This window comes from Schistocerca americana, chromosome X (genome assembly GCF_021461395.2).
Source record: "Schistocerca americana isolate TAMUIC-IGC-003095 chromosome X, iqSchAmer2.1, whole genome shotgun sequence".
In the NCBI taxonomy this organism is placed as follows: Eukaryota; Metazoa; Arthropoda; class Insecta; order Orthoptera; family Acrididae; genus Schistocerca; species Schistocerca americana.
In genome coordinates this window covers 106,086,857-106,114,089 of record NC_060130.1, presented here as the reverse complement: position 1 = coordinate 106,114,089, position 27,233 = coordinate 106,086,857, and the positions used below count along the sequence as shown (strand labels likewise).

General features: G+C 38.0%; 1 protein-coding gene across 4 annotated transcripts in view; it reads left to right on the top strand.

The window, feature by feature from the left end:
* The window catches only part of LOC124555453 (muscle calcium channel subunit alpha-1-like), a 566,027-nt gene that overhangs the window by 138,836 nt on the left and 399,958 nt on the right, over window positions 1-27,233 (top strand). For all 4 annotated transcript variants that reach the window (XM_047129373.1, XM_047129372.1, XM_047129371.1 and 1 more), the window contains exon 8: window positions 13,600-13,760. In XM_047129373.1, the coding sequence (XP_046985329.1) occupies window positions 13,600-13,760 (161 nt within the window). The remainder of the gene's footprint in view (window positions 1-13,599; window positions 13,761-27,233) is intronic.

Here is a 27,233-nt window from a genome sequence, read left to right as displayed (position 1 = left end):
AAAAAAGAAAAAGGAAAAAATCACTTAATACATTTTGACTGTTCATGTAGTAAAACAGTCATGGTATTTTAATTTATTACTTCTTTACCACCAACTCACAGACAGTTTCTACATGTCCCACTGGATGTACCTACAAAATTATGTCATTGTACCACACACAGTTCGGCAGATACAACATCACAAACATTGAGTTGTGTGAAAATAAAACTGCAGAGTGAAATTCATTAGAGATGTAGGTGAACTGCATGTACAAATATGTGTGAAATATGATAAATATATTTGAAATATGTGTGACATATGCATACATGGTCAAAGCTGTGGGTAAAAATCTTCTCCTAAACTCCTGGATCAATTTCAGCCAAACATGGTACACATATTACTTAAACCACTTATTACCTGAAAAGTAATACGAGGGTGGTTTGATAAATCTGGTAAATTTCCATGGAAGAGTGGAACATTTTTGTTGTGCCTTTAGGTTGGTAAGCTTGATTATTCCAATGCTTGTATAAAGAATTTCAACTATGTACAGAATACAGTGTCTCAACTAAGATTGAAAATGGAGAAAACCGAGCTTCATGCTGTTATTAATCATTTTTGTTTGAATGGTTGGATGAAGTTCACATGGACTGTGCATGATCATTGAAGACCATTTACTTCTGAATTAATGAATTTAAATGTTGTCAGACAAGCACTGAAGATGAAATGGGCTTGAGCTGTCCAGTTGAGATCACCATCAAGGAAACCATTGACAAAATCCATGACATGTTAGTGCAAGATTGCCGTATAAAAATTCATGAGATTTCTGAGACTGTAGGCATCTCAGTGAACCGATGCATAGTATCTGGAATAAAGAACTGACTGTGAACAAGCCATGTGGGAAGTGGGTGACACAATTGGTCACAACCAACCAAAAGAGGCATCCAGCACATTTCAACACAATGTCTGGTGATGTCTAATTATAACCCACAAGACTTTTTGCACTGACTTGTGACTGATGATGAAACCTGGATCCATTACTAAATACCAGAGTCAATGCAATGGACAAAGGCTGCTGAAAATGCACTAAAGAAGGGAGACTATTTTGTCAGCTGGTAAGGTGATGGCCACTGTTGTTTGAGATTCCCTAGAAATAACCCTCACAGATTGAAACTTGTGTCAGCTGAAAAATGACGAAGGTTGGCATGTAGAAATGTGCTCTTTCATCAGGATAATGCACCATCCAACACATCAGCAAAGATAACGGTGAAAATGCATGAATTGTGCTTTGAATTGGTCTCATCGAAATTGTTCGCCAGACTTAGCCCCAAGTGACTTTTCATGTTCCCTCACTTTAAACTTTGGCTTGCTGGGAAGGCATTTTCGTCAAATGAGGAATTGATAGTCACAGTCAACGAGTATTTTGCAGAGTTTGACAGAACGTATTTTTTCAGTGGGGTGAAAAAGTTAGAGGATCACTGGACCAAGTGTATATCCCTCAAAAGAGACTTTGCCACTAAATAAGCTGAGTTGTTTATGGAAACAACATTTTTCCTTGCTTTTTTTAGCCAGATTTATCAAACCACCCTCATACTATGCAAGTAATAACCAACAGCCTCCTATTGGGGTACGGTTGGTGATGTCAAGAGAGAGGGGTTAGGAGGAGATGGACACAGATAGGCCAGGAAGATATGGACAGAGGGAGGGGGAGGTGGAAGTGGATAGAGGAAGGAAGAAGGATGAGATGGACATAGAGAAGAGGCTGGAGGAGATGAACAGTGAGATGGAGGAGAAGGAGGTGGACATAAGGGGTTGGTAGAAGGAGGTTGACTTGGAGGGAGTGAGGAGGAGATAGAGGAGAAGGAGGAGCATCACACAAAGAAATTCTTTAATGAATTTTGTTTTTGCTCTTACTATCACATTGACATCAACCTACCAAAGGGCAGTGATGGTGCTGTATCCCTTAGAACTTAAAACAGTAAATTATGAGAAATTGCAATACTTTATGATATTAATACAACTGCCAAAAACATTGTATTGCATAATTGTCAAACAAATGGTTACATGTAGAGTTTTCAATGTTATAAGAATGAAACATTTGGATCTCAGGAATTCTGTAATTAATGTATATTTTATAATTGACTTTCTGAATGAATTAATATTTCACATTTATCATTCTTTCTCTTTCCAAATCAGTCCTCAGTTATGGATATCAAGCATGACTTCAAACTAGTACTCGTATATATTCTTTAGATTATTTTAAATCAAGCCTCTTCAAATGACAGTAGAAATGCTACACACTATTGAATCATTCTTAATCGTTCATCCTCACCATGTGGCTTCAGTCACTTATACACTACACAGCCCCTAAAATTCTACATCCATTGAGGTGGAGTGCTCATGACCATTAGAAATGTATTCTCTTATATTGTGCAGTGATAAGACACCAGACGTACAGTTGATAAGACAAGGGATAAAATTTTTGCCTGGTCATTGAGATGTTGGCTTTATTGTTTCAGGTATATTCTGGATGGTTCCTTTGAAAAGGTTTTCTTTTTTTGTTCTTCCTGAATAAGAGCTCATATTCAGCATGTAATGACCTTCTCATTGATGGGGAACCAAATAAAAATAATTTTCCATTTTCTAAAATATAGTTGTAGTATCTACTTGTATAAAACACTGAGTTTTGTGTAAATACACAGTCTCAGTGGTCAGTTATTTTTATTTTTTCGTTTTGGTGAACTGTAATGTTGTGGAATTATCTAGATCACTTATTGTTAGACTGGTCAAGTGGTGTTCCATTGCAGGAAATTGCAGGCCACCAGTTACTTGTTATAAATAGTTAAATATTAAGTGTTGTGAAACCACCTTCAATAGTATTGCCAAAGTGAGACATACAAATAATCAGTTATGTCACTATCAGAGTCTAAATCTCTCTACATATGTAATTCATTTATTTTATTACTTTTCTCTCATATTAACACTTCTTTCCAGTATTTTTTAAATCTATATATTGCCTTTCATATAAACATTCATCTTTTGGACCTTTTGTTACACCCGTCCCTTCTCATTTCTTACACCTGGTGTTTTTTAAATATATATTGCCTTTCAGATAAACATTAAGTGTACTGGGAACTCTTTGCCTTAAATATTATTGCATATTCTAGAACAGATACCACTGAATCTGTTGCTGATCTCTCTACGATACAATGAGCTCTGTCTTAGAAATGTGCTAGTTGTCTGTGCTATGTTCAGTAAAGATTTATGTTGTCTTCTTGAACATATTGCTGTATAATCCACAGCATTCAGAATTTACTACAAAAACTGTGGCAGTAATCTTGATTATGTGGCCAAGTGCATGTCGTATTAATGCCAAATATGTTCAGTAAATGTGTAAGTCATTCTAAAATAGGTCTTTTTCAGTAAGGCTTCATTGACTTAAGTTTTTTTCTGTGCATCTGCTGAATGATAATTCACCTGTTAAAATTAACTTCTGGAACGTCTGCAAAATACCAAACTGCAGCTGTTACCTATGAATTCAAAAAATTTCACAGTCTAAAATTTACTGGGGTGTCCTCATTCATCCCTTTCATTTTAATTGAATGTGAAAGTAATTCTTAAAGTCAGGTGAAAATTTTCATCATATTATGATAATTAATACAGAAACCAGAAATGAATCAAGAATTCATCTAAGATTGCAGTTGAAAATTTCCCAAAGCTGCAGCTAGATTGACCATTGTTACTGACCCAATAATGTGCTACACTAATTTATGTCCTGTATGGCTCACACCCTGTCCCATGAGCAAGTGATTAGTGCATTATGTTGTATGAGCAAGTGAGTGAGAACACTGTATATTACCTAACAATTTCATCAATATATTTATTCATTTTTCACCATTTTTTAAATTTTGTAATCTTGTTTTGGACTGGTATTTACCTGCAAATATTTCTTTATTTTTATCCTCAGTTATGATCATCACTACTGGAATTAGTTACAATGTCCTACACCACAAGAAGATACAGGCATTACAGTTTAACCATTTTTAAAGTGTATGAAATGTAATTCTGAAATTGAGCAAATCAGATTTCTTTTTGTGTATAAATCCATTAATGTCTAACAGAGAATATGCATATCCTTGAATTTACTCAACATCCTTGATTCTGTCAACCTCTAAAAATGAAATTGAAGTTTCATTTGATTGTCTTAATTGAAAAATTGAAAGTTAATAAAGTTAGAGATTTTTTCATGATATTCAGTTTGTAATGATTACTGCAGTCAGTTTAATAAATTGGAGTTCTGTTTGTAAAGGATAATTGGTGTTCTGAAAATACAGACATATAGATACTGCTCGAAATTTAAGAGCAATAATTGCAAAAAGAATTCTTTAGCATTTCATATACAATTCTGTGCACATGTAATCAATTTTTATAGTAAGTGTAATTGTAATTTTAAAGATTCATGCATGTCACATGAAAGTCCACTAGTATTGGTAGTGGCAGTAGTAGTAGTAGTAGTAGTAGTAGCAGTAGTAGTTTTTTTAATTGGGCTGCTTGGAACTGACTAATAAGGGCAGGCCACGATGTTGGGATCACAGATTTACTTCAAGCTTTGTACATCTTTAGCAGGCCATTAATAAATCATAATGTGCGAGTAGGAAGTGCACTATCCTGGCAATACTGAGAAAATAACAAGAGAAGTTTTGTGCATTTACATTACTCCTCGATGATTTGAGCTGCAGACACAGAGGCAGGCTGCATTTGACAGTTAACCTGCATAGTTGTGGGCTGTTGCTAATGTAGCAAGAATGAACAGTGTGGGTGCAAATTTTTTTAATATCACAGAATTTACTCTCGTACTACAAAAATAAAGATTCAAGTGGGAGGTGAACTGTTGCCTCATACACATTCATCTTATTAGGCTCAAATGCTAACCACTTGGACACCATGAACTCAAATGTCCAGCACTTATGCACAGGTACATCAGTTACACAACAGACACATGAAACTTCTCTTGTGATTTTCTTAGAATTGCCAGAGTAATGCACCTTACTACTTGCACATCATATTGTTTCAATGGCCTACTAAAGGTGCACTAAGTTTGAAGTAAAACCGTGATACCAACATTGCTGCCTCCCCTTATAAGTAAAACATACAGTTTAATGACCGTCTTTCAGTGATTCCCTATCTTCTTTTTCAGTGCTGTAACAATGTTTCTAAAGTTGAACAGGTTGCAAAAATTAAAGGGAAGGGAGAATTAAATTATATCTTACAGCTTTGATGTTAGTATCAGGGAAACAATAAACTTAAATGTTGAAAGATATTACCAGTTTAAGAGTAGACAAAATCAAAATTTGATAATGATGCCTGTCACTGGATAGAAATTTTATCTGGTCTTTTTTTTAATGTTTTGTGAGTCATAAATGTGAAACTAATTTAACATCATTTTTGGTGTAGACTTCAGAGAAAGTGGAAAGCAAATGGGATGTTCCCATTAATAGTTATGTGGTGAAGGAGGATATATAGGGTTATTCATATAGTACATTCAGGGTTTAAGAAGATGACTGCATAAAAACTACAAGACATGCAGAAAATAGATGCTTATCTGTGTATGGAGCATCTATCAAAGCCTTTAACTCACATTATAGGTGCTCATTATGGGCCCTGTTTGTGACGCAGCAAACTTCAATAAATGTGTTTAACTCACTGAAGACACCACTGTCTCCTCACAAGGAGAAGATACAACAGCAGTCTGCTTTGAAAATCTGTTCATAGGGTTGCCTGTCTGCAGGTGTGGACTAATTCAGTGCAAGAACACAGAACAGATTTTTTGTCGTCGTGTTCTGACATGCCTGTCCCATAGTGGTGTGCTCTGCAACTATGCCACAGTGAGTACACTACTGTCCATTAAAATTGCTACACCAAGAAGATATGCAGATGATAAACGGGTATTCATTGGACAAATATATTATACTAGAACTGACATGTGATCACATTTTCATGCAATTTGGGTGCATAGATCCTGCGGAATCAGTACCACCTCTGGCCGTAATAATGGCCTTGATATGCCTGGGCATTGAGTCAAACAGAGCTTGGATGGTGTGTACAGGTACAGCTGCCCATGCAGTTTCAACACGATACCACAGTTCATCAAGAGTAGTGACTGGTGTCTTGTGACGAGCCAGTTGCTTGGCCACCATTGACCAGACATTTTCAATTGGTGAGATATCTGGAGAATGTGCTGGCCAGGGCAGCAGTCGAACATTTTCTGTATCCAGAAAGGCCAATATACAGGACCTGCAACATGCGGTCATGCATTATCCTGCAGAAATGTAGAGTTTCACAGGGATCGAATGAAGGGTAGAGTCATGGGTCGTAACACATCTGAAATGTAACGTCCACTGTTCAAAGTGCCGTCAATGCGAACAAGAGGTGATGGAGACGTATAACCAGTGGCACCCCATACCATCACGCTGGGTGATATGCCAGTATGGCGATGAAGAATACATGCTTCCAATGTGTGTTCACTGCGATGTCACCAAACATGGTTGCGACCATCATGATGCTGTAAACAGAACCTGGATTCATCCGAAAAAATGACGTTTTGCCATTCGTGCACCCAGGTTCGTCATTGAGTACACCATCACAGGCACTCCTGTCTGTGATGGAGCATCAAGGGTAACCGCAGCCATGGTCTCCGAGCTGATAGTCCATGCTGCTGCAAACGTTGTCGAACTGTTCATGCAGATGGTTGTTGTCTTGCAAACATCCCCATCTGTTGACTCAGGGATCAAGACAATGCTGCACAATCTGTTACAGCCATGTGGATAAGATGCCTGTCATCTCGACTGCTAGTGATAAGAGGCCATTGGGATCCAGCATGGCATTCCATATTACCCTCCTGAACCCACCGATTCCAAATTCTGCTAACAGTCATTGGATCTCGACCAACGCGAGAAGCAATGTCGCAATACGATTAACCGCAGTCATGATAGGCTACAATACGACCTTTATCAAAGTCAGAAATGTGTTGGTACACATTTTTCCTCCTTACACAAGGCATCACAACATTTCACCAGGAAACGCCAGTCAACTGCTGTTTGTGTATGAGAAATCAGTTGGAAACTTTCCTCATGTCAGCATGTTTTAGGTGTTGCCACCGGCGCCAAACTTGTGTGAATGTTCTGAAAAGCTAATTGTTTGCATATCACAGCATCTTCTTCCTGTCGGTCAAATTTTGCGTCTGTAGCATGTCATCTTCATGGTGTAGCAATTTTTATGGCCAGTAGTGTTTTATGACTCAAAACTGGGAGACATGCTCTATCCATTGATACGAGTCATTTTCCTGTTCATCTTGTAGTTTTCATATAATTGTCTTCTCAAAACCCAGAAGCACTTATGAATAACCCTTTGGTAATGGTAGTGCAAGAGCAGTATGCTAAGTACCGCTGGTAGAACAAGATATTTTGACCACTCAAGAATACATTCTGCAACAGAGTTCAGAACAGTTGAACCTTTTTGTATCCATTCATTATTGCTGAGATATTTTTGTCAGTTTTGTTAATGCATAGCTTGTATAGTTTCATATGTTACCTGGCAGAAAGTACGCTAATACTACATATTGTACTTCCTAATAATGAATATTGTCTGGAATCAATTAGTCCGAGTTAAAATATCAGTTTTTTTCTGGAACCTCTTTGTCATTCAGATATACAAGGCTTAGTATTCCAACTTTATTATAGTGTCAGATAAGAGAAATTATATAAGGTAGAGCAATTAAATGATATGACTTAAGGTATACCATCGTGGTGTGATGAAATAATTTCCAAATTATTTAACTGCATGAATGTTTTGAAATTTGAGCAAGGTGCATATTAATTAGCAAACAAAATCAATTTAGAAAAAAGATCATTTATTTTATAGAGGGAGTACAGCAGGGCCTGAATATCATAGTTCCCCCCCCCCCCCCCCTCTCTCTACACACACACACACACACACACACACACAAACACACACACACACACACACACACACACACACACACACACACACAAAAAAAAAAAAATCACTCAGCATTAGAAGTTAGAACATTAAAGAGGAAATCCCTAGCTTTGAATGAATAGAATGCATCTGATTATAGTTGATGCCATTTCCAGTTGTGCATTAACACTTGTTTCCGTATTTGGTTAACCAGGTAAGCTTAATAACAATAACAGCCAATTTTTTAGGTGTTTTGAAACTGGTGAACACAAGCCTCAGGTTATTACTCGTTTGCATCTTTAAAAATGTCACAATAAAAGCAAAATTTTAATAAAATTAAAGCAATAACGGCCCTCGGTCACAAAAAATACTTCTTTCTTTTCTTTTTCTTCTTCTTTTTTGCGTCTGAGGGCGGTTATTGCTTTAATTTTACTTCTTAAATGGTCACTGACCTGGCAGACCTGTTCAGAACTCCAAAATTTAAATATTTTCAAAGGAGAGCATTTAAATAGAAAGGAACATAATGCGTTCTCTAATTTATATTTGGGTTACCCAGACAACCACATATCTCCCATCAGAACAAGTGTGAAGTTTGCAAATGAAATACTTTATTTTACATAATATATTAATAGTTTTATTAATTCTTAGACAACTCAGTCATAATATAACAGATATAGTCATATATATGTTCAAAATATATCACTTTTTACTATATCTGAGAGAGACCATGAGGATAAATCAGAGAGATTAGAGCCCACAGAGAGGCATACCAACAATCCTTCTTTCCACGAACAATACGAGACTGGAATAGAAGGGAGAACCGATAGAGGTACTCAAGGTACCCTCTGCCGCATGCTGTCAGGTGGCTTGCGGAGTATGGATGTACATGTAGATGCAGATGTTGATGTAGATGTAAAGCACGTAATATTATATAGCTGCTCAATTTTGCTGCTCGTCGTAGTGGATAAATAAACTTGGAATTATTATTTATTAAGAAGTCCACACACTTGTTGTAATGCAATGCTCACCACTTATTGGATTCTTATATTTCTTGCAACTTTTTTTTATTGAGAATTGCATACAAAACAGTCGTCAACATCCAGAAGCATCTCATTTTGGCTGAGACTCCACTTGTTCAGGAACCAGAATTAGAGGTCCTATCGTGCACACAATACCCGATTTCACAAAAAATTTTCTCAAGCGATTAGGATTCTATGAGCTAGAGAAAATGCAGCAGTCTGTGTCTATGAGTCACATGTTTTGCTTGAGGATTGTTTTCTGTGTAAGTAATGTATGTCGCTAAGCAAGCAATATCCAGAATGTAAAAATTCCAGCAGGCATCTCTGTGTCATTTTTACACTGTAATGTGAACACAACTTGTCCATATTATCAATGCTCCCATTTGTTTTGTTACAATAACGTGTAACTTCTGGCTTTGAAAGAGGGCCAGAAGTGGTTGCATCATAATGTGCTGTGGATAACATCAGAACTGCTTTCTTTTTCTTTGGAACATATGAACACAGAGAAACATAATCTTCACTGAATGATAATATAGATGATAGTTCTTGGTGTGAGGAGGAAGGTTGCATTTCTGGTGGTACATAGGGATCATCTCTTTTTCACAGTACCAGCTATGGACAAATCCCATGTCATCAACAGCCTTGCTAATGGTAGAGTTTTGAAAAAATTGCCAGTGACTATATTTCTGCCTGTACCTTTGAAATGGTAACAAATCTTTTACTAACCTCTTCCCTTGATAAGTTTCTCTGCCCAAAGCAGAGTTACCTGTATAAATTTCGTGTTACTGGATAAGAATTACGCGAAATTCAAGCCGCATTTGGAATTCTCTCAGGGCATGTGTTGAGTAAGTCTTGTCTTTCCTTTGTAAGGAAAAATCTGCTCATCAACAGCGAGGCAATCAGAAAATCGAATTTTAGCATTTCAAATGTGTCAGATATTGCAGCAGCTTTGTCAGTTTTCAAATGCTCAACCCTAGTGTTCATACTGTCAGATCTTATAAATCTGCTTGTCTGCCAAAACTTGTTGAGGGATAAGCTTGCATGGTACAATGGGTATGCATTTTTTTCCACATTTTCTTTGTGTGTTCAGAGTTAGACAGTCTTACACAAGTTGTAATCAGTATACCAAGATATGCATCAAATTCTTCAGTTGTCAATGGCTTCCACACTTTAGGTGCTCCTTCCGATTCAATGTTATAGTTTGTGAATACCTGATTTACCTTCCTGCTAGTTTTATGTACTATTATATCACATATTTCTTCTATGAATATACTCTTGAAGGTGTCTTTTATAGAAAGAAGTTTTATTGTTCATGTTAGACCAGCCCTTTCCCACAGAATATAGTGCTTCAGCAGCTTTCTTGTCCCAATAGCTTCCTTAAGCCATTTAGGTCCATCTTTACACATATAGAATGCCTGCAGAAGACACAGTCACTTTATGGTTTTCATCAGTTCTGTCATTTCATCGGTACTATTATCATTTGTGTCTCTCTTAACTTCTATATCACCACAAGCACCAATAGCATCATCAGTATCTAAAGTACCAACATCTTCCTTACTCAGAATCCACTTGTCTATAGAATCTTAGTCACTGAAATTTGTAGCATCATTCTCTTCTGTATCAACAACAGACAATAAGTTCCTGATATACTCTTCTTTTGCTTCACAGCTTAATCTGCCATATTCAGATTTAGGGAGCCCCAGTTTATTATCCATGAGAATCCAGAGTTGAGGTTCATAGTAACAAAGCTTACACAGTAATGAACAGTTTATAATGTTGTGCAACAGTAGCCAGCAACAATTATAATGCCTCAGTGCAACAATTTTGTATACAGAGTGACCGGGCCAAATATCTCATGAAATAAGCATCAAACAAAAAAACTGCAAAGAACGAAACTCGTCTAGCTTGAAGGGGGAACCAGATTGCGCTATGGTTGGCCTGCTAGAGGGCACTGCCATTGATCAAATGGGTATCAACTGTGTTTTTTTTAAATAGGAACCCCCATTTTTATTACATATTCGTGTAGTATGTTTCAGTTGGACTACTTTTTTCGCTTTGTGATAGATGGCGTTTTAATAGTCGCAAACGTGTAAGTACATGGTATCATGTAACATTCCGCCAGTGCAGACGGTATTTGCTTTGCAATACATTACCTGTGTTAAAATGGACCATTTACCAATTGCGGAAAAGGTCTACATCGTGTAGATGAATGGCTATTGTGATCAAAATGCCCAACGGGCTTGTGCTATGTATGCTGCTCGGTATCCTGGACCACATCATCCAAGTGTCCGAACCATTCACCGGATAGTTACGTAGTTACGTTATTTAAGGAAACAGGAAGTGTTCAGCCACATGTGAAATGTCAACCATGACCTGCAACAAATGATGATGCCCAAGCAGGTGTTTATCTGCTGTCGCTGCTAATCCGCTCATCAGTAGCAGACAAATTGCGTGAGAATCAGGAGCCTCAAAAAGTCAGTGTTGAGAATCCTACATCAACATCGATTGCACCCGTACCATATTTCTATGCACCAGGAATTGCATGATGATGACTTTGAACATCGTATACAGTTCTGCCACTGGGCACAAGAGAAATTATGGGATGATGACAGATTTTTTGCACACGTTCTATTTAGCGATGAAGCATCATCCACCAACAGTGGTAACGTAAATCGGCATAATATGCACTATTGGGCAACGGAAAATCCACGATGGCTGCGACAAGTGGAACATCAGCGACGTTGGCAGGTTAATGTATGGTGTGGCATTATGGGAGTAAGGATAACTGGCCCCCATTTTATCGATGGCAATCTAAATGGTGCAATGTATGCTGATTTCCTACGTAATGTTCTACCGATGTTACTACAAGATGTTTCACTGCATGGCAGAATGGTAATGTACTTCCAACATGATCGATGTCCGGCACATAGCTCGCATGCAGTTGAAGTGGTATTGAATAGCACATTTCGTGACAGGTGGATTGGTCGTCGAAGCACCATACCATGGCCCACACGTTCACCAGATCTGACGTCCTTGGATTTCTTTCTGTGGGGAAAGATGAAGGATATTTGCTATCGTCGTCCACCAACAATGCCCAACAACATGCGTCAGCACATTGTCAAAGCATGTGTGAACATCACGGAAGGCGAACTACTCGCTGTTGAGAGGAATGTCGTTACACGTTTTGGCAAATGGATTGAGGTTGACGAACATAATTTTAAGCATTTATTGCATTAATGTGTTATTTACAGGTAATCACAGTATAACAGCATGCATTCTCAGAAATGATAAGTTCACAAAGGTACATGTATCAAATTGGAACAACCGAAATAAAATGTTGAAACATACCTACATTCTGAATTTTAATATAAAAAACCTACCTGTTACCAACTGTTTGTCTAAAATTGTGAGCCATATGTTTGTGACTATTACAGTGCCATAAATCACAAAGTGAAAAAAGTGGTCCAACTAAAACATTCATATTTCTTTACGTACTCCACGAATATGTAATAAAAAATGGGGGTTCCTATTTTTAAAAAGTGCTTTGATATCCGTTTGACCTGTGGCAGCAACATCTAGTGGGTCAACCATAGTGCCATCTGGTTTTCCCCTTCAAGCTAGACAAGTTTTGTTCTTTGTAGTTTTTTTGTTTGATGCTTGTTTTGTGATATATTTGGCCCAGTCACAATCAATGGACCACCCAGTATACCCCAAGATAACTGTTTCTAACCATGATTGTACAACAATAAATTGTTGTGTTACCCTGGTAACCTGGTTATAGAACAAAGTATAATTTGTTGAGTGTAGACAGAAAGGTTAAAATAGGAATTCTGCGCAACTTCTCGTTCATATTCAGTAACTGTGTAATATGAATATTCTCTGCACCAGTTAGTGGTTTTTCAGGGCAAAATGTGTTCCTTGTATTAGGTCCTCTCCAGCTTGAAGTCAACTTATTAAATTTATGTACTGGAGATTTATAATTACTCTTTGAAATATTTATCATAAGTTTTTCCATTCTCTGTTTCTTAATAAAAATGCAAGAATTTGATTTATTGTCTTTTAAAATTGTGTAATTTTGATTAGGAACAAGACAGCTGCATTAAATTATTGTTAATTGTTCTGATACTTTAAAATAATTATCCAAAAATTTGCACATAAAAAGGGAGAATGTGTTGAACATTTTATTTCAATAGAAATATTTGAAGTCCTGTTTTTATGGGTCTGGTTTTCAGATGATAAGGCTTTTCCTATTTTAATCAGACAAGGTTTAACACACATGTATCTGAAGAATTGTTTGAAGCCTATAATACATTAAAAATGAGTATATAAATTTGAAATTGTTATGAGAACCAGGTTTCACTATGTAGATTACAAACAGCTTTTAATGAAAAACTTTTCATTTCAGTGACCCAGTTGTGTTTTGTTAAATAGATTTCTGACTGTGGATGATACACTTCACTGTATGTAGTAGATACTACAAGGAAGACATGTGCAAAAAACAATTTACAAGTTAAATAGTAGCGAACCACATACACAGATTTTGAAAATTGCTTCTAATCATGTTGCAACCATCATTAACTGAAATGCTCTTTGTATTACAAGAAAGATGTCATTTTTGTCCTGACAGAGAGTTTTCCAAGGAAAGAGAAAAGGCCAAAGCTCGTGGTGATTTTCATAAGCTCAGAGAGAAACAGCAAATTGAGGAGGATTTGAGAGGTTATTTGGACTGGATAACACAGGCAGAAGATATTGAACCTGAAGGAGAGGATCACCCTCGGAATCAAGATGGTAAATGTGTGTTCATTTGCTTGAATGTGGCAGCCTTAACTTGAATTGCATAAATGGATGAACTGCTTTTTATGTCTATTGCATGAAAAGAATTAATTCATTGTGGAAAAATGGACTATTAACTTTTTAACATATTAGGCTAAAGTTTTTTCATTATGTGCAGAATATTTTAAAACATGATGCTGCACACAAAGTAATTCAACATCCTATGCATCATGTGCTCTATACTTGTGTAGAGCTTTCTTTGTAAGTACCATCAGCCTCCATCTCAGCCATTAACTACAAGACTTGCCACATCATGTAGATTTATTGGGTGGCCTACTGGTGATGCTTGAGCTCGGAAAATTATAGCTTTCAAGACATAATGCATTCTGTCATGTGTGCTTAATGTACAGAGCATAAAGACTAAGACACACATTCTCTACTAAATGCCGAAAAAACTTTTACCAATTTTAGGTGGTTGAGGCTAAAGGTCACTGCTAAGCTAGGCTACTAGAGTTGTTACCAGTAGGTTCAAACAACACATAAGTGTTATGGAGATGTTTTGGGAAATCAAATGGGAATCCCTGGAGGGAAGGCGACGTTCTTTTCGAGAAACACTATTCAAAAAAATTAAAGAACTGGCATTTGAAGCTGAGTGCTGATTGATTCTACTGCTAGCAACATATATTGCACTAAAGTACCACAAAGATAAGATACGAGAAATTGAGGCTCATATGGACAGTCATTTTTCCCTCACTCTATTTGTGAGTGAAACAGGAAAGGAAATGACTAGTAGTGGCACAGGATACCCTCCACTATGCACTGTATGGTGGCTTGTGGAGTGTCTATGTAGATGTAGATGTAGATGTAGAAGCAGTGTACCTGTGTGGTAGCAGCCTCTCATGGTACTGCTGCGCAATTCTTGGGTTATGTACACAGCATGTAATACGTCCATGGAAATAGCTCACAAATTAATATTTACAGAGTTACCAGTCAACTTCTGTGTCTGTGTGTCATAACCATGAAGTAACTGTGGCTCTCTTTTCAAGGACACTATAAGCTTTTTCCTTTCAACTATAAAAAATAAATTATATACATTCAAAGCAGATTTCACATAACTTAATGTAAGTATTGAATATATTTTTTGATAGAAGTGTAGAAATACTAAATTCATATTCAAGAAACATGAAGACAAAATATCAAATTTAGATTTCTATTATTTCCCTCTACATTGATAGGAAAATGCTGGGATCATTCACTTAACAAAGTTGCATCAGATTTCATACTCAGCCACCTGATGTAGTGGTCCATCTCTAACAAACTGCTTGTTGCGCAACATGCTACACAATTGATTGTACTTTGAAGAGTTTTCTGTTTGTAGTACACAAGAGCTCATGGAATATGTAATCACCAAAGTGAATAAAGCTGTAGCAGAGGATGAAAGCTCTCTTCATTCAGTAGACTGCCATAGATTGCTTTGTTAGGTAATTCCCCCTTTGTGACTTAATTGCAGAGCATCCTTGCAAAAGGGTGTATGTGCAAGAACTGAGGGAAAAGTGGGAAGACATTGACATAACAGAAGTCAAAAGCATAATGGAGTGAGTAATTCACTGTAATATGAAAGGCAAAATGTGTCACTCAGAACAATGTAAGTTGTGGTATAAATTTGCAGAGTATCCTCACTTTTGACTCTCAAATGCTTCCAGAGTATGGGTATATTTGTAACTGTGAAGTTACTCCACATGTACCAGCAGGGAAACAATGTTTCCATTGTTTATATTATGGGCTTATAGCCAGACAATGTTGCAGTCAATATTGCTGCTGTCAATGTGGTGGTCAGCATACTATAGAACAATGTCACAACACCAGTCTATCTTGTGTGAGAGGCATCAAGCTATAGGCAGATAATATAGGGTGTTCCTATTTAGAAAACAAGTTAATGAAATAGCAGTTCAAAATAACTTGAGTTTTAAAAGGCTGAGAATTACCTATGCAATGCAACATATACTCAGGCTATTCAGTCTTTTCATGTGTTTGCAAACATTAATGTACCTCAAACTCAGCTATATGTACTTGCAAAAACTACAAAAGAATTGGATTCTCCCTCCCCTTTCCTCCACAAAGAGCTGCACTGGAAAAAATAGATTTGTGACGGCTCCCAGAGTTATACAGTATAATATGTAGGACTTGTGTCAACAAACTGCTAATCTAAGCAGTGATAGAGCAGAATTACAGTCAGGAAACACATGTATGTCCAGCAAACAAAGGAATCATGGAGGCTATAATTATCCACACTACTTGTTAATAGACCCAAGAGGAAGTTCATGGAATTTGATCCAAAGTAACACACACTTTCTGACATTAGGCCCACACAGTGATATTCTGGTTGGAAAAACTCTGCAACTTAGTACAGGGTGGAGCAAATAAAAGTGGCCTGAAGAACTGAGTTCCAGGATACAAAGAAACACAGCAGAGGAAAGGAAATATGGTACTAAGCTGACTATAGCAGATGTTGAAAGTGACCACCATTCATCTCTTGGCACTTTTGGACCCTGGTCAGCAACTTGTAGTTTTTGAAGACTATGAAGGTTGTCATGATGCACTTTAGACCTAAGGACTCCCTCCACAAACTAATTGCACACTGACAAATCAGGCGACTTGAGTGGTCAGCTACAGCCGCAGCCAGACTGAACTCTGCTAAGATCTCTGTCAGGTGTGAAGATTGTGTAAATGTGTTCCAAGGTTCAGCCAGCTGTTTGGGTAGTTGCTCCATCCTGTTGGAAGTAACTGTAGTTCTTTTACTTCTCTGTTAATGCTGCCACAAATGGTATCAAGATGTTGGCAGTGAAACACACCAAAGTCAATGGTGAAAGAAGGGACCAATAGTGCAGAGTGCAGATGCTGCACACCACACCACACCACACCACACCACACCACACCACACCCAACCCAACCCAACCCAACCCCAACCTTTCGATCATTCAGTGATGTTTTACAGAAGTTATGTGGATTATATGCTGCCCAGAACCTGTGATTCTGTGAGTTGACATTACCACTCAGGTGAAACCAGGCTTCATCGGACATAAAGAACAGATCCATGCCCAAGCCATTCATTGTTATCTCTGTGAACAGCCACTCACAAAACTGGAGGCACTGAGGAGCATCTACTGCTTTTAATGCATGAACAATAAACACTCAGTAGGGGAGCATATGTAGGCCGAGGTGAAGTATTCGTCCACATGATCGATGTGATTTCTGGTCTCTTGCCACTGGCATCAGATTGGTTTAGTAGGACTCTGAAGCATTTTCTGGTGTACTGACACATTTCAGATTGTTTCTTGACTTGGTCAAAACAGATCCTGCCTGATGCCATTTTCAGACTAGGTGTTGCATGGCACCCTTTACTAGCAGTTTGTTTCCTTTAAACTTCTTGGCAAACAACTGACCATACTATTTCCATGACTTTGTTGTCAGGTAACTTTCCACATCAAACACTGCTTCACTGTGAGTACCATCATCCCCTTTGCACTACTCCACTCACATTGACACTTCCCACACTATGCTCTGAACTGGTTGGATCATGTGGTGGGCGTATACATCGTGTGTGCATAATGGGGTGAGTTTATATGCATACAGTCACATTCAGTCATATTCACTCCTCCAGGCCGTTTTTATTTGCCCCACCCTGTACTTAATTGGATAGAACAAATACAAAATGAAGGAAACTTACAGTCATCATTAGTAAAATCATTGATTGATAACCTGTTAATATCATGTTATGGGGTTTAACTTTTTGCAGTGGAACAGTTGCTCCTTTATTTCAAATAAAGAAAGTTTAGTCAGACAACTACAGCACAGCTGCATAGTGGCTGCAGTAGTATTGGAAACATGGCTCTAGCTGAATAAACAGTTTTTAGTCAAAGGCTTTACTTCATATAGAGCTGACCAAGATTATGGAAGAGGAGGAAGAGTAGCAATTCTAATCAGGGACTTTAAACCCACTAACCAGTAGCCTTAAATCTGTATAATTTTTGATTCCAAGCTGGGGCTAATAGGACTGAATTAGGCAGTATGAAAATATCTTTTGTATTGTGCATTCCACCAAAAACCCTAGTAAATGAAGTTCAGTGGGAGGCTTTGTTTCAACAGATACAAGCTCTGTATATTTTATGCACTAAGCTCCATTGTTACTGACATTTGAAGTAATTGAAGCATGGGCTATAGGACAGCAATTTCTGATGGATATGATGCTCTGATAGATGTGTTGTGGAAGCAGACATTAGTCGTGTATGAGTACCATTTGGAAATGATTGCTGAGAACTGTTAGGTGCCTGGCAAGCAGTGTGTCTATGTGGCAGTTGGGTCTGCATGTTTAATTATTGGAGGAGCAAGTCTATTCTGACATCGTTGGATAATAAATAACTAACTGTTATAAATGAAAGCTCTCCGATAATGATTTTGGTTCCTGAGAGAGGAAATTCTGCATTAGACCCATCACTGTGCTCCCTTTGCATTGCAATAATGTCTATGTAGCAAGTACTCCAGGATTCTCTAGGATCAGATCATTACCGTATGCTTACAAAGATCATTGTGAATGTAGTTGCTATCAGTATATAACCTCAATGCTATATGGAATATTAGAAAAACAAACTGGGAACATTATCAAGAAATTGTAATCCAAGAAATACAAGACAATTTCAATATTCGCAAGAGAGTTGGTGAGTATGGAAAGCTCGTCTCACTAACTGAATGAGCGGCTACTAGAAGTATCACTCCCCTAAGAAGCAGCAATAAAGACATATGACTGGTAGTTGTTTGGTGGAACATACACTGCTCTAGGGCAGTAGCAAGGAGAAGATTAGCTTTATCACAATACAAACTATGGAAAATCCAGGATGGAATGTACAATATTATGAAAAGGGTAGTTGCTGCTCACCATATAGTGGAGATGCTGAGTCGCATATAGGTACAACAAAAAGACTGTTGGAAAGTGTGCTTTTGGCCAACAAGGCTTTTGTCAACAAAGGACTAATTGACCAAAAGCTCACTTTCTGACGATCTTTCTGATATGCCTGTCTGCAACTCAGCATCTCCATTGTGTGGTGAGTAGCAACTATCCTTTGTGTAACATTCCATCACAATACAGAAAGGCACAAATGTTGGATTTTTTACATTAAAAGTGAATGGAAGCAACAACAAAAAACGTTTATAAGGGGGCCAAATAGAATTTTGGATTCAGTACTGTGAGGTGATATGAGTAGTTACTAGCATGACAGAAGTCTGACAAAAGATCAGGTGTTTTAGAAGTGGGAAATCAAATACTGAATTTTTTGAGAAACAAATGCTTTGGTAGAGCTGTTCTTGGGCAGAATTTCACCAGCTTCAACCCACAACAAAGATTTTTACATGTGTGATGATGAAACAGAACATGAATTGTGTACCCCTTTACAAGAACAAGGATTGATTAATGCTTTACAAAATTCACTCAGTGCAGCACCTGGTATCAATGAAATACATTATAGCATGATCCAAAACATGCCATCTGAAGCACTTTTTCTATTATGAAGGTTATAAAATGAAATAGGGTGTGTGGTCCATTTATTTCCCATTCTTAAACCAAACAAAGATAGTCTAAACCTGTTTTCTTACAGGTCAATAGTACTATCTTCATGTTTATCAAAGACACTTGAAAGAATGGTTAAAAACAGCTTAGAATGGTGGATGAAGAGGAATGATGTTCTTCCCAATACCCAATTTAGATTTCAGAAGGGAAAGAGTGCTCTTGACAACATAGGGTTTTTGACAACTGACATTCAGTGGGCCTCCATGAACAAATGTTTCTTGTTTATAACATTCTGTGATGTAACAGGGGCTTGTGACAATGTGAAAATCGTGATACTGGAAAGAAAACTTGTTTCAACCAGTTTACCTGTGAAACTAATCTCTGGCATTAAATCTTCACTCTCAGAAAAAAAAATCTATGTTAAGTATTGTGGTAAAGACATCAGGCCTTGGATAGTCAACAATGGTCTCCCTCAGGGAGCCATACTGAGCCCTCTCCTGTACATAGTGTACACGCAAGACCTTGAAAAATGTTGCTCAACAAGAGTATCTGCATTATAGTTCACTGATGATCTTTGGCTGTACTTGACAGCTTATTCCATACAAATGGCAAAAGAAATTACGGATAATGCTGTATCAAACCTTAGTATCAGATTGAAAGAGAATGCCCTTGTGATAACACAGGAAAAATCAGCAATAGTTATTTTTATGCAAAGAGAGTTCCAAATTGCCCAGACAGTTTGAGGGTTGGTGGAGTAAATATCCCATTCAGGGGTTAAGCTAAGTTTCTAGGCATGAAAATTGACTAAAGACTAGTGTGGAGACCTCACATAAATGGTACCACTTCTAAGATGGAGACAAGGATGAATGCACTAAGATATGTGGCTGGCACATGGTGGGGATAATACCTGAAAATTCTGCTCAATTTTTATAGGGCTTGTGAGGTGCAAATCCTTAGGCTCACCTTTCATTCACTTTAATTACTCAGAGCATGTGGACGTACATAAATAAGGCACTTATGTCAAGTTAGGGTGACACTGTGACTGATATGGTGGGTGTTAAAGAGAGTTGACAATTGTTTGGTACTGAGTTTAAAAAAATGTTCAAATGTGTGTGAAGTCTCATGGGACTTAACTGCTAAGGTCATCAGTCCCTAAGCTTACACACTACTTAACCTAAATTATCCTAAGGACAAACACACACACCCATGGCCGAGGGAGGACTCGAACCTCCACTGCGACCAGCCGCACAGTCCATGACTGCAGCGCCTGAGACCGCCCGGCTAATCCCGCGCGGCACTGAGTTTGTTGGTACCTAATTGTATGGAGTAATTTTAGGTGACAGCACTAAGTTTATGTGTGGTAGAATATTTTGTACTGATCTCTCGGGCACAGTGCCAGCAAAATTGGGCTTTTGACTAACCAAGAGAAAACCGAATATATGGAAGTAGGTAGAGTCATAAACCCAAATCCTTACTTTGAAATTGACCAGCATTCTAAATTCAGAAATGTTCTCCAGTTTAAATACCTTGGATCACGTTTCAGCAGTAAAAATATCATAACAGTGGATATAAATGAAAGAATAGCCTCAGGGTCAAGATGTCTGTACTCACTAAGCAACCCACTTAAAAGTAAAGCTTTGTTAATCACCACAAAGAAGAAGATATACAACATTATTATCTGCCCCATAGTACTGTACGGTTCAGAAAGCTGGACGCTTACAAAGAATGAAAGAGAAAAATTGAATGCTTTTGAAAGAAAAGTAATGAGAAAAATCTGGGTACCTGTGTTGGAGAATGGCGTATGGAGAATTCAAAAGAACAATGAAATTTATCAGTTAATGAAGCAACCCACTATCATCCAGAAATTAAAAAGTAGGAGACTGCAATGGGCTGGACATGTGGCCAGAATGGAAAACAATAGAATCACCAAGAAAGCATTTGAAGGAACTCTCCAGGCAACAAGACCATTGGGCTGACCTCGTACAAAGTGGAAAGATGACGTGGAGAAGGACATCACAGCATTAGGAATTTCCGTAGGCTGGAGAGAGGCTGCGAGAGGTACAAGGGGGTGGAAGCAGATTGTTGATGCAGCACGTGGTCTACAGAGTCTGTGATTGCTGAGGGGAGAGAGAGAGAGAGATAGAGAGAGAGAGAGAGAGAGAGAGAGAGAGAGAGAGAGAGAGAGAGAAATATTTTGTTGGCCAGTTAGAACTGCAGCTGGGTGAAGGGAAGCTCACTGGGCATAGATGGCGAAATAGTCACTTTATTGGTGTCAGGTCAGATAGCAAGGGAGGGACGCAGGCACAGGTATTTCAGTGTGGCCTGGGAGACTTTGTCGCTGCTTTCATGCAGAGGGAGGCATGCTGGTGAACATGGCCTGAACAGCAGGGGACCACTCCAGCCATGTGCATAGGTGGTCTCTTAGTGGGTCACAAATCATTGTCCTAAAGGTTTGCAGAGAGATATCCACCCAGTGTTTTTTATGGACCTTCCCAGGCGAGCAGAGAAAAGGTGCTTTGATTGGAAATCTGACTGTTACATCAGATGATATACCGGAAAGTGTCTGTTCTCTGTCATAGCAAGTAATAATGAAAGGAATTTGCCCACCTTCTGGAGGAGGATGTACTGAGAAAGGAGAATTATGTGATTGGCATAAAGGAGTGCTGCTGCATTTTGATTGGTAGGTAGTTTTTTTTCCATGAAGTGAGGGAGATGAAGATCTGGGCTTTGGCCAGGAGTCATGTTAGATCGTGGTTGTGGGTTTTGATCCGCAGAAAGCTTAATAGTCCTGGGTCGGGAGGAGGAGGAGGAGGAGGAGATCCACAGTTCAAGTCAATGTAGAAGCACACTGGTGGCTGCATTGCAGACTCTTGCAGGTGTAAGGTAAGCATATTGCAGGGCCGGCATATGATGAACCTTAGAGGTGAATTTTCACCATCCACATAATGCTTGTTTATACAGTTGTAGTCGCTGTTTAATGTGTGCATGTCACAGTAGCTTGCAGCTTTGTGGTTTACAACCACTGTCAACTGAAGTAGATTCAGTCAGCTCATGTTATCCACATTTAAAGTCAGAGGTGTAATTGATTTTCCATCTACTTCCCCACTTTTTCAACCATACATTGGTGCATACTTTGTCATTAGACAGGTGCTTCAGTGTGATCAATGTTGTTTATTTTTCTTTATGTCTGATGTCATTCTTGTTCTTTTGTAATAACTATATAGTTATCTTGAATATTGTGTCTTATTCCAGAAGATTCCATTCCTTGATCATTTATTAGTTTTGTTAATTAATGTGGGAGACAATAGTAGTATTTTGGGGTGTAATGCATTGTATCAACTTCAGCTTCACTGCTCAGGGCCCAAAAATCAGTCATTTAGATATAAATCTTCCATTGAATTTAATTTCACAATGGTGTAGCTGAAGGATGGGTCAGTGCCATAGAATACTCTGGAGCAGAAGTTCTGTTTAGGTATTACCAAATTGCATACCGATGCTGTACACCTCCACTAATGAGAGCAGACACTACTGCTGTGGGCTGTCTTCTGCAATAAGAATCTTGGTGGATTTCCTTGCCAACTGGCATATGCTGCCTTGAGCTGCAGAACCATGCCAAAACAGTACATGTCCTGCCATGGACTCAGCTTGTATTCTTGCCCAGCTGATGGCATGAAATAGGCTACTGGATGCTTGCTGCATCATCACAGCCATATTTGCATCACTACAAGAGTTGTAGTTAATTCTCCAATAAAATGTATGTCTAATAAAGATGTTTCCTTGAGCAACCATTGTTTATCATCCTGATGACAACCCACCGTCTTAACTCAACCCAGCCACCATAGAGGTCAACCACTCTGTGCCACTAAACCACAGTGTTGTAGCCACCACCATCTCCATTGAAAAATGAAGGCATTGTGATGATTTTGAGAATGACAAAAGACAGCCCAAAGCCATCAGACTGTGCTGCACTTGCCTTGTGTAGTGAGTCTGATGAATATGAAAGTACATTCCCAAGTCTTTACCACCCTGTAATACTAATCATTCAAAACTACTAGAGAATTTTCCAAGTTCAAAGGTCTCCTTGTGAAAATGAAGGTATCTTAATAGTCATCCAGATTCTAGCACAGAAGTTGTTAAAATTGTACTAAGTCTTACCAAAAAGTAAAATAATCCCCACACATTGCTGACTCATTACCCAGAATATTGCTTGAAAATCGTCACTGCCAACTGACACAGATTCCTTCTGAGCTGGCATCCAAACATATAATAGAGGGTGTACAAAATAATGTGGCCAGTAGATACACAATTGACTGGACAAGTATGGAGAGAGGAGCAGTGATGGGGATTGCTGGTGGGCTGCCAGTGCGCTATAGAAGAAATTCTGAGTTCTGGAAGGCGAGTGCCATTCTAAACCAAACCCTACACTCATATTTTTTTGTAAATATTAAGTAGAGCACTTCCATGCCCATCATTCAAAAAGATCTACTGTCACCTTTGCTTTGGTTAGTATTAGAGTTGCACTGTACCAAAACTAAAATTTAGTAGTGTGATGTAGTGATGTTAGGATTACAAGCAGTATCGGTAGTGTAGGTAGGGAAAGGAACATAAATTAATGTGTTAGAGAGAAACTGAGAACCAACAACCTCTCTCTCTCTCTCTCTCTCTCTCTCTCTCTCTCTCTCTCTCTCTCTCTCTCTCACACACACACACACACTTTTTCACATAATTAGAACCACAAATCATTCAACGTTAGTCCATAGTGTATATTATATCTGTATAATTGCATTTTATAAGTAATAGAAATTAGGCTTTTATGCAACCAAATCAATTACTTTTGATGCAAGTACAGTTTACATGCACAAAAATAAAAAACTATGTATGATTGATGTTGTTATTTTATACTCAATAGAACATTTTTCATTATGATCAAAGGTAAGAGTTCTCTGCTGATAAATGCAAAAGTTGTTCTGAATAACAGAAACGTGTCTTATATAAGTCTGACGAGGTACTGAAATGATGTTGATATATTTTTTATTATTATTTTACCTTTTTCTTGGGGAAACTGCATTTTATAGTGGTCTAAGATACGTTTCCATTGTTTTCTTCATTTTTATAACAACATTCCTCTGTTTTACATGATGAATCAGCAATTTTTTAATTAACCTGTATAAACATTCACAATTTGTTTTACGATTCATACTGTTTACTTTTAAGTAACAGACAGGTGGATAGCTATGTAGGACAAAAATATCTTGTAGGTTACCCAGCCCTTTATATATATCCTCACTCAGTTTCTAGATGGTTCACTGCTTCCAGTTTTTAGGGAAGTCTAGTAAGACACTAATTGTATATGTAAAGACAGCTATCCTTATGAGGTAACTCCTGGCACATATGCATCACACCTAATGTACAGGTAATGTGGGTACAGCCTAACTGACCAGAGCTATTAGGAAAATTACCGAAGTCCACACTTACGAAAATCTACAGCAGCTTATAGTAGTTTTTAATATCTAAAGAGAATTCCACTGATAATGCAACAAAAATAGAGATTTATTTTCACCTGACTTGTTAACCATTTGTAGCTTTCATATAAACATCGAGTGGTGAATTTTGAAGAAACCCTACATTTCTTCTGTTGCCATGTTAAAATTTGGTTCTTTCGCCAAAACTCAGTGCAATTTACACAGTACCACTTCGCCAATGAATTGTGCAGGCAAAGTTGCGACAGAATCCTGAAACAGTGGTTTATTAAGTCAGGAACTGAAGTCAAGTAATGTCAATAGCTTATGTAAAAGCACATCCTCGGTACAAAAATAAAGATGTTATGTCCTCATTTATATTGTTCCAAAACCCACAGCAGTTCTCGTTTCATCAGCAATTGACAACCTTTAAAAATTACATTGTTTCATCCAAAGTCTGTAGTTAGTGAAATAACACAGTAGGTAATGAAGTTTTGCATATTACCCGTATGGTAAAATACTCTCCTCATTGTGTGCTATCATTTGCCAAAATCTTTTTTGGTATCTTAAACCATTTATGAAATATGAGAAATGTTATGGATATTTCATTCTGGCTTTATCCCTTGTGAACATGATTGTGAATGAGTATGCTGCTTAAAATCAATTTTCTTGAGATGGGTGACAATAGAGATCTCCACCCAAGTCTAAAGAAAAATTCAATGTGTTAGCCACATTTCATATGATGTAATATGCATCAAACACAAAATCATACCAACCCCTATTTTTGACTGCAAATTATTTCGAATTTTGCACAGTATCTTACTGAAATGCAAACATCACAATAACTAGACCATTAACAAATAACTTCAATATGAAGGTGGCATATAGACCCATAAGTAATGCAAAAATGAGATTTTTTACCAGTATTTTATGTAAAATCATTTGATAAAGATTGCAGGCCATGAACCTTGATTCTGTCAGTGAATTGTGTTGCCAGCTAGCCGAAAGTGAGAAAGCAATGGTGACCATGCCTTCCAAACAACTGAATGTACTAGCACAGTGCTTTGGATGAAGATTCATTACTATTCACCAGCCACTGTATCCTGTGTGGACTCTGAAAAAAATTCGTCATTAGTGCTGTTCTCCCACATTTTCATTTAAACCACAAATTTAATAACATGGACCACTATTGAAATTTAAACAAACTTGTAGCACACTTGCAGATGCTAAAAGGAGTACTTCTTTTGGCTGTACCTTTTGAGACCTGGCTTGGTGATATATGTTAAACAATACATGAATAATTAATTAAATTATGAAACACAGGCACATACACTCATTAATAAATATACAGAAACACGTTAAAATGCATTCGACACATCAACACTGCTGTATTCATATAAAGCATTTTTCTGCACTCATTATTGTTGTGCTATCAGATTATACAGTAGAGGCACCCAGTTCTAATGACTTTGTGTCTTTACTAATTACCATTGTAACTGGTTACCCAAGTTACTACTGAATCAAATGTAAGACTGCATATTTTACATAAGGAAAAGTGAAAGTTTCTAGTTTTCATGTACTGGTTCATATTCTGTGCAACAGTGGAAGGCTCAAAGTTCTGGCATGAGTTTGTATACTTAGTATTAACTGATGAGGCTATAACTGTAGTTGTGTGATGGCCAACAGTGAAAGATTTTCAGTGGCATTACTTGACCCCATCAGCTATTGTTTGGTGTACTATTTGTGTAGATATCTCATAGACTCAATAGTGGCAACAACAAGATTTTGGCCAGGTCGATAAGTAGCCAGGCACAGGACCTTTTTCAGCATAGTCTTCAATTTCTGGAATGCCACATCGCATGACGTGGACCAGTGAAAAGGCACGTTTTTATGCAACAGGCGATGCAACGGCTGAGCCACCGAAGCAGCAGACGGTAAAAACTTGTGATAGTATGCTATTTTCCCCAAGAAGGCCTGCAGTTACTTAACAGATGTAGGGCGAGGAAGGGCAACGATCGCAGCGACAGTTTGCTGAAGCGGACGAATACCATCCTGAGAGAGTTGAAACCCCAAGTACGTGATAGATGCCTGAAAAAATTTTGATTTCTGAAGATTACACTTAAGACCGGCAGTCTGTAAGACACGAAAAAGTGTGTGGAGATTTTGAAGATGGTCGTCAGTGGTGGAGCCAGTGACAACAATGTCGTCCTGCTAATTTATACACCCAGGGACAGTGAGCAATAATTGTTCCAAGAATCGCTGAAAGAGAGCAGGGGCGCTGGCAACCCCAAATGACAATCGTTGGTATTGATAGAGGCCGAAAGGCGTGTTAGGGACCAGAAACTGCCGGGAAGCAGCGTCATGAGGAAGTTGATGATAAGCTTCTGACAGGTCAAGTTTAGAAAAATACTGGCCTCCAGCAAGTTTAGTGAACAATTCTTCAGCTCGAGGCATAGGGTAAGTGTTGAT